At 42.8% G+C, this 16,084-nt stretch overlaps 1 protein-coding gene across 6 annotated transcripts in view; it reads left to right on the top strand.

Moving 5' to 3' along the window:
• VPS13C (vacuolar protein sorting 13 homolog C) overlaps positions 1–16,084 on the top strand; it is a 224,892-nt gene that overhangs the window by 161,387 nt on the left and 47,421 nt on the right. For all 6 annotated transcript variants that reach the window (XM_075897678.2, XM_089781895.1, XM_089781896.1 and 3 more), the window contains 9 exons: positions 412–576; positions 1,501–1,629; positions 6,881–7,014; positions 7,223–7,349; positions 8,530–8,765; positions 9,790–9,940; positions 10,199–10,339; positions 15,085–15,166; positions 15,272–15,341. In XM_075897678.2, the coding sequence (XP_075753793.2) occupies positions 412–576; positions 1,501–1,629; positions 6,881–7,014; positions 7,223–7,349; positions 8,530–8,765; positions 9,790–9,940; positions 10,199–10,339; positions 15,085–15,166; positions 15,272–15,341 (1,235 nt within the window). The remainder of the gene's footprint in view (positions 1–411; positions 577–1,500; positions 1,630–6,880; positions 7,015–7,222; positions 7,350–8,529; positions 8,766–9,789; positions 9,941–10,198; positions 10,340–15,084; positions 15,167–15,271; positions 15,342–16,084) is intronic.

Raw genomic sequence — 16,084 nt, 5'->3', positions numbered from 1 at the left:
TGCTGGAACTGCAGAGGCCATGGAGAGGCATTTCTCACCTGGTCTCAAACTGCTGCAATGAGAGCAGGCTGGGGTAGTCTACTCACCCTGGGGCAGCCTGTATACTGAACCTCTCATCCAAAGCCATACTCAAGAGCAGCGATTTAACTGAAGCATGTACATTTTCATGTTTTCCTAAAAACAAAAATGAATTTAAGGACCCAAGCAATGCTGGGTAAATCTTCTAGTAATAAATTCACAAATAATAATACATACTCATTTAATTTTGTGTCAGTTCTTGAAAAATCAGATTCAGATTATATTTAGTGCACAGATGTACAGTCTCCTCTTCACTTTTTTATTAATGTCAAGCAGATGAAAATACCATTGCGAAATAAGCTGAATTTAACCAAGTTACTTTTCTTTCAACAGGTTGGAGTTAGCATAAAAATGAGTAGTTTTAATCTCACCAGGATAGTTACCTTAACTCCATTCTACACCATAGCAAACAATTCTTCTTTGGAGCTGGAAGTTGGAGAAATCATGTCTGATGGCTCTTTGCCAACTCATAACTGGAATTATTTCTCATCTTCAGAGGTATCCTTTGTTTCGTGCTTTAGATGTTTCTAAAATTTCGGTGTAAGGTAAAATTTAGAAACAAATACTCAGTTTTGTTGATCATGCTGAGGTGTTTGTCAAATTAATGTAGAAAATCCAGTAGGCAATCTGATAAGATTCTTAGCTCATCACAGATTGAGTAACTTAGTGCAAGTGTAACTGTGTAGTGTGGATAACAGGGATATGGAGAGAGAGTACAGGCAGTCCCCGAGTTACGCGGATCCAACTTATGTCGGATCCACACTTACGAACGGGTCTTTTTTGCCCCGGAGCTCGCAGGCAGCGGGACTGCCCAGAGCGCAGCGGTCCCGCCACCTCGACCTCTGGGGCGAGAAAAGCTGCTCTGGGTGCCCCTGGTCTGCTGGGGACCGTCTCCAGCAGACCAGGGACACCCGGAGCAAAGCCGCAGCGGCGGCGGCTTTGCTCCCCGTGTCCTTGGTCTGCTGGGGGGGGAGGGGCGGCGCAGCTAGTGCGCCCCCCCATCTCCCCCCCAGCAGACCAGGCTTTTGTTGTGGACCCTGGGGTAGAGCAGCTGGGCTGCTGGCAGGTTGGTCCTGCAGGGACCTACCTGGCAGCCCAGCTGTTCTGTCCCAGGCTCGAGATTCAGCTGCTGTTGAAACTGATCAGTGTCTGATTCCAGGAAGCTGGGGGCAGAGCAATTCTGCCTCCGGCTTCCTGTAGTCAGCCCTGGTCAGTTTCAGCAGCAGCGGCTGAATCTGGAGCCAGTTCCGACTTACATACAAATTCAACTTAAGAACAAACCTACAGTCCCTATCTTGTACGTAACCCGGGGACTTCCTGTATCTAAAAGACTAGTCCATATTTGTCATTAACTAATTTGTATGACAATATTGCTGAATTATGAACATATCACGTGTCTTTTGTGTGACTTTTTTTCCCCAGTGTCTTCCATTTTGGCCTGAGAATTTGTCTGGTAAATTATGTGTCAGAGTGGTGGGCTTTGAAAGTGCTTCCAAACCATTCTTCTGTAACAAACAGGACAATGGTACTTTGTTAAGTCTGGAACAGTTGGTAAGTCTTTGTCTTTTACTCTTGAAATAATAACAAAAATAATAACAATTTTTTTTACACGACATTGCTTAACACCAAAAATGTAATTCCCCAGTTCCCTGCATTGAGGGCTGATAGATTTAAAGCACCTATTGAAAAGTCAGGGTGAATGTAGCAGAGTATGCAAATAAGGTTGTACTTTCATACAGCTAACAAACTGAATTTTAAAAACTAGGTGAAATTGATTTCTTCACAAGCTTATAAGGAGCTGCACAGCTGTACTGATCTAGAAATAGATTGGTATAGAATCATAGAAGACTAGAATTGGAAGGGGCCTCAAGAGGTCATCGAGTCCAGTCTACTGCCCCCATGGCAGGACTCAGTACCATCTAGACTAAGGGTGGGCAAAAGGGCCTCCGCGAGCCAAATTCGGCCCACCAAACGGGTGGATCCAGCCTGCGGAGGCCCTGCCTCTCCCCCACACCCAGACCAATTAAGGCCTGGGGGCGGGAGAGCGCTCAAAGCCACTTTGAAGCGCCGCACACTGCTTGCAGGGTGGGGGCAGAGCGGAGAAGGCTTTGTGTGCTCCCCTGGCCCTATTTGGCCTAGGGGCAGGGGTGTGTGGGAAGTCTTCTCCCACACCAGGAGCATGGGCACCTAGTGGGAGCATGGGGGAGCAAAGGCACTCCCTCAACCCCAGACCAAGTGTGGAACCTGGAAATATCTTGGCCCCATCCCGTCTGCTTGATGTCCCGCCCCTTCCTGTGCGGCCCAGGGCCACTTTGGAAATTTTTGAAGTGGCCCTGGCAAAAAATTATTGCCCACCCTTAATTTAAACCATCCCTGATAGATGTCTGTCTAATCCTCTTCTAAATATCTCCAGAGATGGAGATTCTACAAACTCCCTAGGCAATTTATTCCAGTGTTTAACCACCCTGACAGTTAGAACGTTTTTCCTAATGTCCATCCTAAACCTTCCTTGCAGCAATTTAAACCCATTGCTGCTTGTCTTATTCTCAGAGGTCAAGGAGAACCATTTTTCTCCCTGATCCTTCTGACACTCTTTTAGATTCTTGAAAACTGCTATCATGTCTCCTCTATCTCTGTTCGAAACTAAAAAAGCCCAATTCTTTAAGTCTTCCTTCATAGGTCATGTTCTCTAGACCTTTAATCGTTCTGGTTGCTCTTCTCTGGACCCCCTCCAATTTCTCCACATCTTTCTTGAAATGTGATGCCCAGAACTGGACACACTACTCCAATTGAGGCCTAATCAGTGCAGAGTAGAGCAGAACAGTGACCTTTCATGTCTTGCTCACTGCACTCCTTTAATACATCCCAGAATCATGTTTGCTTTTTTTCCTACAGTGTCACGCTGTTGACTCGTATTTAGCTTGTGGTCCACGATGACCTCTAGGTCCCTTTCTGCCATACTCCTTCCTAGATAGTCCCTTTCCATTCTGTATGAGAGAGACTGATTGTTCCTTCCTAAGGCTATGTCTAGACTGCAAGCCTCTTTCGAAAGAGAGCGTCTAGACTGCACGCGGAATTTCGAAAAAGCAAGCCGCTTTTTCGAAAGAAAGCACCCAGTGAGTCTGGATGCTCTCTTTCTAAAAAGCCTGTTTGCTTTCAAGAACGCCTTCTTTCGAAAGAGCACTTTCGAAAGAAGGCGTTCTTCCTCGTGGAATTAGGTTTACCACCGTCGAAAGAAAAGCCGCATTCTTTCGATTTAATTTTGAAAGAACGCGGCTGCAGTCTAGACGCAGGTGAAGTTTTTTCGAAAAAAGGCTACTTTTTTCGAAAAAAACCCTGAGTCTGGACATAGCCTAACTGGAGTACTTTGCATTTGTCCTTACTAATCTTCATCCTATTTGCCTCAGACTGTTTCTCCAATTTGCCCAGATCATTTTGAATTTTGACCCTATCCTCCAAAGAAGTTGCAACCTCTCCCAGCTTGGTAGCATTTGCATACTTAATAAGCGTACCCTTTATGCCAGTATCTAAATAGTTGATGAGGATATTGAACAGATATTGGTGCCAAAACAGACCCCTCTGGAACCCCACTTGTTATGCCCTTCCCAGCCTGATTGTGAACCGTTAATAACTGCTCTCTGAGAGCAGTTATTGGGTGGCTATTCCACATGCACAGCCAACAGTTGCTTCAGTTCCTCCTCTGTCACCTCCGGCTTCAGTCGCAGTTCAGCAATCGCCCTCATCTCTGAGTTAGAATTAGATAGTTTGTTGTTTTTAATGGTAGTGCATATTAACAGTCAAGTTTTAGTTACTGTTCTTACTCAGTACTAGTTTAAAAAAAACTTTTTTCCTTCATTGTTTGTAGTATGGTTAAGTTAGATAGCATACTTCTACAGGGCCGTTGTCCAGCGGCTGATTGAAGTCCTGGTTTTAAGAGGCGTGTGAGCTGCAGGCTGTCCATTCCTATATCAGACGGACATTCGCAGTGCTGTTTAGGTGAGGAGCACTCCACTGTTCATTGCCCCCACCGTAAAAGACTGACATCCAGGATGAGAAAAAACAGGGAACGCCAGCTAAAAATGACGCACCTGGAGAAAACTGCTCATCCAGTTTCTGACCAGAGCACACCATGCTGCCTAGGCAACCATCCCTTGGTGTGGCATTGGAGAGTGGGGCTCCTGTCAGTTTGATCCCACAGCACAATGATAGAGCACAGGTGCCAAAAAAGAGGTCCCACTCTTCCACAGGCACTGATTGCCCTTAGAGGAAATGCATTTTCCAGAAAAAGACTGGCTCAGCACCAACGGTAGCTAAGGCACTAGAAAAACAGAGAGCTAGTGGGTGTGGCACCAACAAGAGCTGAGGCCTAAGGAGAAGGTGCACTCCTGCAAAGTGCTGATGAAGGCCAAACAGAAAATTTCGTCAGCACTGGTCAAGGTGCCTACCAGGCCACACCCTGCCTCAGCACCAAGCGCCACCATGCCACCTCCGACATTAATGTCAGTATCGACCAAGCATCCCACACCAGCGGTGCACACAAAACAGTCAGCATCGCCTCAAGCCAAACAGCCAACACTGGTGCTGCAAGTTCCACTGGTACCGCAACTATTTACTACTGCAGCAGAACTTATGGTTTCTTTGGTGCTGGGAACACCCTTATTTGTCACTGACAGTCCCCTGAATTCATCCAGATTCAACCTCTCATCCACCCCAGCTACCTCAGTGCCACCTCTGTCCAGTGACGATGAGTATGACAAGACCATTCAGGCACATACGCCTAGGCACTCTTCACCTATGCCCACCCAGCAAATATAGCAGTGGCAACCACCCCAGTGTCTCCCACAACCCATCCTGCCCAACTGTCCCTTCTGAGATCATCAGGCAGCCTACAAAACGCAGCAGCCACAACAACCACAGCAGAGCTCAGGCTCCTATGGCTCAGTCACCTGCTCGCTCCAGTTCATGTGGGGAATGAGGAGGGATGTGTCTGTAATAGGTGAGGACCAGACACCCAGCTCACCCTCAGCCATGCATATATTTTCATAATCTCTGGACAACACAATCATGCCCCTGCCTCCAGCTTTGGGGGATGATTTTAAGTGGTTTCAAGAACTTTTTAAGGGAGTTGCAGATATATTAGAGATCTCCCTTTCAGCCATGCCAAGTTCCAACACAAGCTGACAAACATTCTGCATGCCATAGCGATGAATGAAGCTTTCATGGACCTAGCAAAACCATCTGGCAGACACCTACCACAAAACCTGCTAATAGTCAGACTGGAAATACTAGGTTGCTCTCAAAGGAGCAGACGTTTTATTCTCCCACACCACCCTGGTATGGTGGATGCTGTAAATCAGAGGGGGAGATAGCAGGCCACATGTACAGTTCCTTATGACAGGGACTGGAAGAGACAAGACTTGATGGGCAGGAAGGCATACTCTAGCCAGCCTCCAGCTCAGAATTTCCAATTATACAGCACTTCTCGCAAAATACATACACAGTATATTTGATCAGCTTCCATCTTTTGTTGAATTTCTTCCTGATAATAAAAGAGAACAATTTAAATCAAACACTAATGAGGTTGCACTAATTTCTAGAATAGCATTTCAGGCTGCACTAGACTCTGCAGATACTTAAGCAAGATCCATCACCTCTACGGTCATGATGAGACGGGTATTACGGCTCCAACTCTTCAGATTCCCCAGAGAAGTCCAGGCCACAGTCAAAGTCTTTCCTTTTGAGGGAACCAAGCTCTTTGTTGAATCCACCAATGCCTCATTCCACACATTAAAGGACTCACGGGCTGCACTAAAAACACTCGAGTACACATACCTGTCACAAAAAGAAAACAGGGAAGGTCATTTGTGCAAAGGTCCAGACCCACAACTTTCAGTCAGCAATCTAGACAATATGACAACAAGCACTGACCATGCCAAAGTAGGTGCAGATAGGCCCCTGAGCAGACAACAGCTCAGCAGCCATCCACTTCACGACCGGTGTTTTGAAGTGCTGGTCAAGGGTCTGACAGCCCCAGTTTCTCCACAGCAGCAATTCAAATCCTCCACAACATGTGGCAGCAGGCTAGCTGCATTTTATCCAGTGTGGCATACCACACTGCGGCTGCCCTTCGGACTCTCCACCACTCTCCCTTCCTCTTTTCTGCTTCAGACACATATATATCCAGGTCCGAGAAGGAACTGATGGAATGATTGGCTGCACATGTGGAATAGCTATTTCAAATGTTGTGGGCCTCTGGTTCTGTGTGTGCAGCCAACTGTGGGCACTGCTACCTAAAATCTCCCATTACGTTCACTTTGAATTAACAATTAGTTTTTATTAGAATTTAGCTTAAGACTGGCATGCCCCATATTAAAAATGACAACTTAAAAAGCAATAAATATGAAGGTTTGAATATTTTTAAAATACTAAAGGTGTTTGAGGTGAATGGTTTAGTTAATATACTGAAACAAATAATGATAAAAGCTATTTTAAAGATTTAACTAAAAATCTGTTACAACCTACATTATTATGGTTATATTTGTAAATAGTGTGCAAAGGTTTAATGTACAGCTTAATTGGTTAATCATTTTCACAGTTCATTAACGCTCAGCAGCTCATTAGGGTGCCTATTACTAACAATTATACATATTATGTGCATCTGTAATAAACTTACAACTTATTCACTTATAAATGGTTAATAAAGTGTGCATCATAATGCAAAGTGACTGTTAATTTTCAGTTACTACAGTTCATATTTTATATTAAATCAACTATGTACAGTGCAAGTCTTTATCTTCAACAGAATGGAGGTATACTGGTAAACGTGAACATTTCTGAACATTCGACAGTCATAAACTTCTCAGATTATCATGAGGGAGCTGCTCCAGCTCTTATCATTAACCAGACTCCATGGGACTCCCTTAAATATAAACAGAGGTATGTAAAAGAATTCTGCCATTTATTTTTCTTTTATTGAGTTTTTATTGTTAAAGGTAAGGAACCTAAATTTTCATGGACTTTTCTTGAACGCAGTATAATGAAGATGAAGAAATGGATATTTTGTGGTGATGTTCTAGCGGTGCCTATTAAAATTGGCTTATTCTGTGAGTCTGTGGCTTATTCACCTGCTTATTTTTTACTGCAGTGAGTTACAGGAGGAGATGGAGTTAAAACCAAAGGAGGTGCGACTCTTTGCCTGGGCAGATCCCACTGGAATTAGAAAACTAACTTGGACATATGCACAAAATGTTGGTGAACATGATCTGCTTAAGGTATATTTCAAGGGGAAAAAAAAAATTGGGGAGTGAAGTTGTGATGCAAACTAGAATCATGAGTTCACAGACACTGGGGATTGTTTTGTCTTTGGATATGTTCCTTAAAAAATGCTCTTTCATTTTAAAGTCACCAATTTTGTTTCTCTACAAAGATAACCTTTTGTTTCACGACTGTTTCTATTTGAGCATGCTGAAGAACTTTGTAAGCCTTTGTATGTAGGGCAAAACACAGTTCTCCAAATTTCCTTTACTTGAAATAAATGTGAATCATCCTACTGAGCAGGTTGTGTATAAAAGAGGACTAAGAAGGGCAGACTGTTATTGCTGCCAGACCTAAAAAAACAGCTTACTGATACGCCTCTAAAGAAAGGCGGCAATGAAATGGGAAGTGGTGCAGAAAGTGAAGATGGTCATCGTACCAGTATCACTTGTGAATAAAGTCCTGTTCAGACAGCTGCAAGTGAAAGTAGCACTTCCTGCAGTTATTTTTCAGTATATAAGATGTGTTTTTCTGAGTTGGGGAAAATCACAACCCTGAACTTTTCTCCTCATTAAGAAGATGCACTTTGAGTAGAATATAAACAGCATTGCTTCCTGTGAGCTTCTTCAGTGTAAGCCATTGACGTAGGAGAGAAAATTGATTTGGGTTAAGGGTAGAAATACAGTGACGTGACTTAAAAAGATAAGAAAGGAAAACAAAACCAAGGTGAATACAAACTAAGAGAAAGATCAAGCAAATCCATCCTGCCACAAATAGTGCTCATATAGGAAAAAAAAATGATGGGCAGTTTTGCATGGACAAAGGATTAGATCACATAGTCTAGGACAGGAAAATTAGAAAATATCTGAAAATGTACAGGCAAAGGAACATTTTTTATTATATGGCTTACAAGTGGAATTTTTTTCCCCCAGTTACTTTTGTGAATGGTGCTGCTGGTTGTCTGGTTTTTTTATACTGAGGTACCTCACCAGCATAAACACCTTTACATACTGGAACATTGATTGCTACTTCTACAGCTTCTGAGATATTGAAATATGTTTTAATGTCTGTTTAGATGCATCTCACCATGGTAAGATGCTAATTTTTCTGCTTAATTTGGGTTGTTGACATATTTTGCTTGCTACTTGCTTTGGTTTCTTTGTGAACCAATTAAAATACCTTTCTTTTTTAACTCAGGATGACTGTGGTCAATTTCCTTATAATTCAAATACCCAGATACATTGGGTATCCTTTCTGGATGGACGCCAGAGAGTACTGCTTTTTACGGATGACGTTGCTTTGGTTTCTAAAGCACGGCAAGCAGAGGAGATGGAGCAACCTGATCAAGAAATAAACTTGTCACTTCATAGTCTTGGGCTTTCTCTGGTCAACAATGAGAATAAACAAGAAATCTCTTACATCGGGATTACTAGGTACAGCAGATTGAAAGCAAGTTTTCCTGGACGTGGACCTGGGAGTAGTTTTATAGACACATACTCCAATACAATTGAAAATTGTCATTTTGAGATGGATTATACTTCTAAAATGACAATGCTTTTAATATTATATGCTGAATTTTTAAATTGCATGTCTGCTGTACTAGAGCTAGCAAGGGAATATTTTTAAATGCCTATCTTATCAGGGTTCCCTAATTAATTTTACGGTTGTTTCTTGATTTCAAATCCTATTGTCATAGAAGTACAATGGAGATATTATCTGACTAGTTAAAGTACTGTACCTTGTGATACAATACAGGTAAAATTGGGATTGATTTGTCATAGTGCACTTCAGTAACCCTTACATTCACAGTAGCAAATTAAATTTGAAAACACTCATATGATCACTTCAGAGGGGTAGCCTAGTTAGTCTGTAACAGGAAAAACTTAAAAAACAACATATAGACTATTAGCACCTTAAAGACTAACAAAACAGGTAGATGGTATCTTGAGCTTTTGTGGGCACAACCCACTTCTTTAGATGACAGGAGTATTAGAAATCCAGATTCAAGAATAATTAAAGGAAAGGGGGTGGGAGAGAAAAAAGGGAGGTGGGGAGAGAGACAGTGAGTAGATGGTTCAAATAGTTACAAGAAGCTGATAACCAAACAACCCAACAATGGAGGTGCTAATTGTTCTCGAGTCATTAGGATGTGGAAGGTAGTGTGTGAGCCAGCTGATATCCCTGTTCCTACCATTTGCTTAAGAATTGAACTTTTAAATGAAGTTAAGTTCCAATCCTTTTCTGTGTATTTGGCTTGTGGAATCGGTCTGAAACAACATGATAACTTGGAGATCCATTAATGAGAGTCCAGGTAGATTAAAGTGTTCTCCAGTAGGTTTTTGTATATTGCCTTTCCAGATATCTGATTTTGGTTCCTAAATATGAGAATTTTTGGTGTGCTATTTCAATGCATTTTTATTCAGGAGTGTTCATTACATTAATGTACTTATCTTGTAGTTCTGGTGTTGTCTGGGAATTGAAACCAAAGCAGAGATGGAAACCTTTTAATCATAAGCATATACATCTGTTGGAGAAAGCCTATCAAAAATACCTTTCCACAAGTGCCATGAAGAATCTGGGCTGGGTTAAAATAGACAACAACTTTGAGGTACATCTTTGCTTGTTTAGTGCTTAATCAATAAGTTTAATAGCAAAATTTCTATAACTGTTTTCACTATGTCTATCTCTATATATAGTATTTTATTATGCAATAGTGAAAGAGCTCTGGAAATTCAATTTTTTTAATACTAATATGCATTTCTCTTAACTGATGAATGTCTATTCATGTCTAATGAAAGCCACTGTGATGAAATCTAGGAGCAGTGGTAGTAGCCAAATGGAACTAAAATGTATAACATGTTTCTAGGTGAATTTTTGTAAGATGCCAATGAAAATGCGCCTTCCAATAAAATGCAGTATCCGACGAAACTTCCTATCGGGCATTCATGTTGAGTTAAAGCAGTCTCCTCACCAAAGAAGCTTGCGGGCACAGTTGAATTGGCTTCAGGTAACATTTTTCATTATTCACTGAAGGCTGAACTAGTAAGCATTGAGATCAACTCCACAGCAGGTGAAATCATCTGAAGTTGAGAATCCTCTTGCGGTAAAATAAGAAGGGGTAGCAGCAAGGTATTTGTAGTGAGTAATCCTTTGATTTGGAACTCATAATTTGCTTTGCTTCACCAGGGTATAGATTAAATTACCTTAAAGATGTGCTATGTGACTTTACTGTATTGAAGAATTTCGTAAGTGATATTAGTGAGGAATCTATAGGGCAGAATAAAGAAGAGTGGGCAATACTATAATTGAAGTAATCATGGAAATCTTGTGACAGAATTTTTAAGCATTGCTTCAGCATTTAAGTTGATGTATTTTGCACCTGACACGGCTACTATGAACAATCAAAATAGAAATGACTATTCTTGATAGTAATGTTTGGAAGGTTTGGACTTTTCAGTGTATTGGACATCTGAAGTGATACTTGTACAGTCAGAACTTTTCTATTGTAATATTTGAGCGCTTGGGCCTCCTCTTTGCCGCTCCCCATAATTGCATCCCCGTTCATTCACTGTCAGGAATTCAGCAGCAAAGGTAAATCTTCTGAAGTGCTCTTCAATTGGAAATACTGCTATTAAATTCCAGCTTGTAGATTCTGATTATATGCAAGCTTAGCAGATTTTAGTGTTTTTTAATTGAAAGAAGAGTAGTTCTCTGAAAGTAAATAATACTTTGTTAAAGAATAAAAATTGGGAATTTGTGGGGAAAGAAAACTTGTGGTATTCTGGTATTAATATTTCTGCAAAGAGCCTCTCTTTAAATAACCAGCTGTTTTCCTCATAGCTTGATGCATTATCCAAATCCTGGGACTGTAGCTACTACTTGACTCAACGCCACAACTGAAAGTATTTTTATATTCCATTTCTTTTTATTTTCCTAACTCTTTAAAAATCTTACAAACCTAAAAAGTTCAGTCCATTTAGGTATGAAATTTTAAGAAAGCAATTAAACAATCTTTAATGGCCTGCCAGTCTGTTAGCTTCTCATTTGTTAGGTCACTTCAGTCATTTGTCATAGGCCATGTCTACGCTATGAGATGAAGTCGAATTTATTAAAGCCTATTACCTGCCACCCGATTTTGCAAAGTCTAAGGGCCATGTCCCCACTGTGTGTGCAAGAATTTACCATAGTTTGAAGTAGTGCATCCCCAGTAGGGAGACTGCCATCGACTGACAGAAATTCACTCTAAATAGCTTATCCCACATTGCCTGCACCATTTTACATTCTGGGTCATGCTCCTTGTGCATGTGGGGACCAAAACTGTGGAGCAGTGGTTCTGGATTCATGTCATCAGCACCTCAGAAAATTAGAATCGGAGAGGTGGAAATGCCAGTAGTGATCCTTGGCGACCCAGCCTCCCCCCTGTTCCCATGGCTCATGAAGCCGTACGTGGGCAGGCTGGACTATGAAGAGCAGTTCAACTGAAGGAAGAGCAAGTTTAAATGTGCTTTTGGGTGTTTAAAGGGAATGTTTGTTAGTCTCCTGATGAGGTTAGACCTCAGCAAATGCAACATTCCCATTGTGGTGTCAGCCTGCTGTCTGCTCCATAATATTTGAGAGAGCAAGGGAAATTTATCCGGTATGGTGGCAGCGGGGGGCGGGGTAGAGCATGCAGACACTGGGGCAAGAAGGAGAGTTCAGTGCAGGGCAGTGCAAATCAGAGAGCCTTTGAAAGAAAATGTCATGAATGGTAAGGTTTGAGAGTCAATCAAATTGTACTCAGTGAGGTGCTCCTACATTCTATGTGTTTGCCTATAATACCCCGTTGACCCCTGCAACACAAGCAATAAAGAGACTGTTGTTCAGGGATCATGTGTTTTTATTTAGGGAAGGCAGCAGGGACTGAAAAGAAGTCCATGGTAGCACCCAAAATGGGGATCAGAAACCCAAAGTGTTTCCTCCCTAGACCCTGGAGGTTGAATGTGAGGCTGCTGTTCAATCCCACACCCCCATGTCCTGGGGCTCCTAGGGGCGGAGGCTATGGAACTGGGTGATAAGGAAAACTTATTGTGCATGTGATGGGAGGAGAATCTGGGGAGGTGCTCTTCTCAAGGCATGCCACCAGGTGCTCCATCACAGGTGCAGGGAGGAAAAGACATTCTCCTGTTGCTTGGCTTGCACTTCCCTGCACACTCTCCTCTCCTGCCGCTCTGCTTCCATCTCCTCTTCCAGGAGCATGTTCTTCCACTCCATTTGCTCCTTGAACATGTACATTTTCACCTATGGATTTGTATGAGCCAGACAGCTGCTGGAGCCGGGGGAGTGTGCTGCAAGCTTCTACTGTTCCCACTGTAATGAAGTTACAAGGGCACACATTACAGGAGGTACACTATGTAGCCTAAAACCTAATCTGTTAACATAAAGCAAAAGTCTCTCTCAAACAATGGAGATGTATTCTGTGCAAGGTCAAAGTTATGCTTTAAAGTGGCCACTGTACAGCAGGTACACAGCAGAGTTCTCTAGGAAACATCTGGACTCATGCAGTCTGAAGGCAGGCAGGATAAGAGGCCTGCCAGGGCACAATCTGGAGGACAGGGAAGCAGGAGGGGAGTGAAGGGTGCTGTCGTACCTCGGTACCTTCGGTGTTTTGAACTCAGTGTCAGCGTCGTCTGGTCAGGGTCGTCCTGGCGCGCTCCTGACAGGACCTCTACTCCGTCGGTGGTGATAAACTTTCAGCTGCGTGTGTAACAATCGGTACTGCCTTTATCTAAAGTGTTAGACCTCGTGCACTTGGGTTAACACAGAGATCTCTGAGAGGCCCCGGAAACGACAGATGCAGGCAAGGTTTGAAATCAGTTGAGCAGGTTTATTGTCAAATGCGAAGCTCTACCAGTTGGTTACACCACTGGGCACTATGGCCCGCGTTGACAAGGTACCAACACCGGGCAAACCTATTGCCATATATCAGATATTAACAGCAGTTAGTCAAAGTTAAGCTACTGTGCATTCTGTAAGTTTAGGCAATGACACCTGCCGTTCAGGCGCCTAGTGCGCGCCCTCCCCCCAAGGTTGGCCAGAGAGCACCTTTTGCGGTGTCCTTTTATAGACCAGTACAAATAACTTACATCATTTCTTTACGTACCAGGTTGCCACCCTCTGTTGCCTAGGTACCACCCCTCACTTTACGGAAGAGGGGCTTGCTTACTATCCTTAATGCTGTCAATCTCGACCCGGTCCTGAACCTAGGTCGGTATGTACATTAGTTTTTAGGGAGTCTTTGTCCCAAGACGTTTCTTATTATGATGTTCCGTTACTTTCCTTTGGCTTACCGTCTGTACCCAGTGCCTCTCTGTGTCCTTCCATGCTCGACCTAACTTACACAATTATCAATAGGGCCTCTTTTCTTGGCTCCTGTGTTACTGAACCAAAGTCTTGCTCACTAGATTGCGGGGCTGTTGCTATTTTCATGTTACAGGCCTCTTTTCAGGCCTGCTGACACCATGTTACTGACCCTCAACATACTACAGGTGCTAGATGCTGAAGCCATGCTAGCAGCAGAGTCAGCTAGTTAACAGCTTCCCCTCCTTATTCATCCAGGTTGCCATGTGAGGTATCAGACTTCTCCAAATCACAGAGTGAAATTTGCACTACTTCTCATAAAAATCAACCTGAAATCAACTTCAGTGGCTCTTACATTTGATGGAACCGTCTTGGTAGTGTAGACTCATTGTTTAGAAAATCTAACTTACACAACTAAATTTGACCTAAACTCCTAGGCTGTCTCTCATCTGCATCCCTTTTCCGGAAAAGGGGTGCAGATGAGACAAGTCGGAATTGCAAATGAAGCGGGGGATTTAAATATCCCCCGCTTCATTTGTATAAACATGGCTGCTGCTTTTTTCCGGCTCGGGGCTTTGCCGGAGAAAAGCGCCATTCTAGATGGGATCTTTTGGAAAATGAAGCCTTTTCCCGAAAGATCCCCTTTTCCTGATTTTAAGAGGAATAAGGGACCTTTCGGAAAAGGCTTTATTTTCCGAAAGATCCTGTCTAGACTGGCGCTTTTCTCCGGCAAAGCCCCGAGCCGGAAAAAAGCAGCAGCCATGTTTATACAAATGAAGCGGGGGATATTTAAATCCCCCGCTTCATTTGCAATTCCGACTTGTCTCATCTGCACCCCTTTTCCGGAAAAGGGGTGCAGTGTAGACACAGCCCTAGTGTAGAACAGGCCTCAGTGTTCACATCAGCACTTTGTAATTGGAAGACAATAGGGTAACAAGTATTCATTTCAAGCCACATTAGTTGTAATCTCAAATCATAAGATAAGGTACATGTACTGGAATGGGGCACGTGACTCAGCTGTTTAAAGTGGAGTTTGTGGAGACCACCATATTTGATTTTAGGATGGACCCTATAAAACTTTTTTTTTTAATTCTTTTGAAATAAAGAGGAGTTTGATTTTAACGGTAATCTTCTTTGTAGGTAAGGACTGCAGGGATGTGGTCCATCACTATTTAAAATATAAAACAGCAACAAGCAGCTGTGTGTTTTTAATAGTATATAATCCCTAACTGTGCTGAAATTTGAAAGCTTATTTGCACGCTTCTAAATACAACTGTTATTCTGATGGTCCTAACTTTCCTTGATAAATTGGTGCTGGCAAACGTTCTAAGCTGCTAAAGCCACGTGAAGCCAAGGAATCCTTTACAAATCTTACTCTCACTAAATAGTTGCTCATCGGGTCTGACTTTGTTTCAGGTTGATAACCAGTTACCTGGTCCAATGTTCCCAGTTGTATTTCATCCTGTAGCCCCTCCCAAGTCAGTAGCTTTGGATTCAGGTAAGTAAATTCAAGAATTATCTAAAGTTAGCTGTGATATTAAAATATTTTTATTTAACTGCACAATGGAATCTATTATAAAACTAATTTATACATTCTTATTAGAGCCAAAACCATTCATAGATATCAGCATCATCACTAGATTCAACGAGTACAGTAAAGTACTGCAGATCAAGTAAGTAAAAGCATATTATATCTTGCTTTAGAAATGCAGGCTTGTACCACACCATGCTGTCAGGCTTGTACCACACCATGCTAAGATTAGCGTACCAAGTCTTTCACCCCAAGTACCAAAACAAGTCTCCTGATCATTGGTATACTTGAACATGAGCCTTTTTGGTTAAATATTTAAACGTTTTCAGAGAATATTAAGTGCAGTTTTTGCCCAAGAAGCTGACAAATCTCTGTGACCACCTAGGTAAATGGGCAGCTTGCATGGGAGTTCTATCAGAATGAGTGTTGGGGAGCTCTGAAGCAGTCATCTCATGACTTGTACTACTACTCAGAATTTTGCATAACTTATTTGTACTATACTTAGTTGTTAGGATGAATCCTAAAGAGATTATGAATGTACTAGCAGACTTATCTAGGGCCTTGGGTGTATGTGGGGGGGGGGGGGGAGGGAAGGGAGGAGGGTTCGGAAGGCTTCAGGCCAGGGATGTGTTCTTTCCATGCCCAGCACCCCCCAGCCCAAACGGGGCCTGTTCTCCTATCTTCCCCCCTTCTCTCCCCCAACCCTCTCCAGGCCTCTCAGGGCCTATTCTCTCTGCATCCCAGGCCATTCCTCCCAGCCTGCCTATTCTCTCTCCCTTCTGCCCCCCATTCCCCAGTGATGCAGCTAAGGACTGGGAGGGGGGAAGGGTTTGAGGTAAGGGGGCTACGTACCAGGGTCCTGGCAGGTAAGATGGTGGAGCGCCA

This window comes from Pelodiscus sinensis, chromosome 14 (assembly GCF_052426305.1).
Source record: "Pelodiscus sinensis isolate ZL-2025 chromosome 14, ASM5242630v1, whole genome shotgun sequence".
In the NCBI taxonomy this organism is placed as follows: Eukaryota; Metazoa; Chordata; order Testudines; family Trionychidae; genus Pelodiscus; species Pelodiscus sinensis.
The sequence above is the reverse complement of the archived record's forward strand: the minus strand, read 5'-3'. Positions and strand labels throughout refer to the sequence as shown.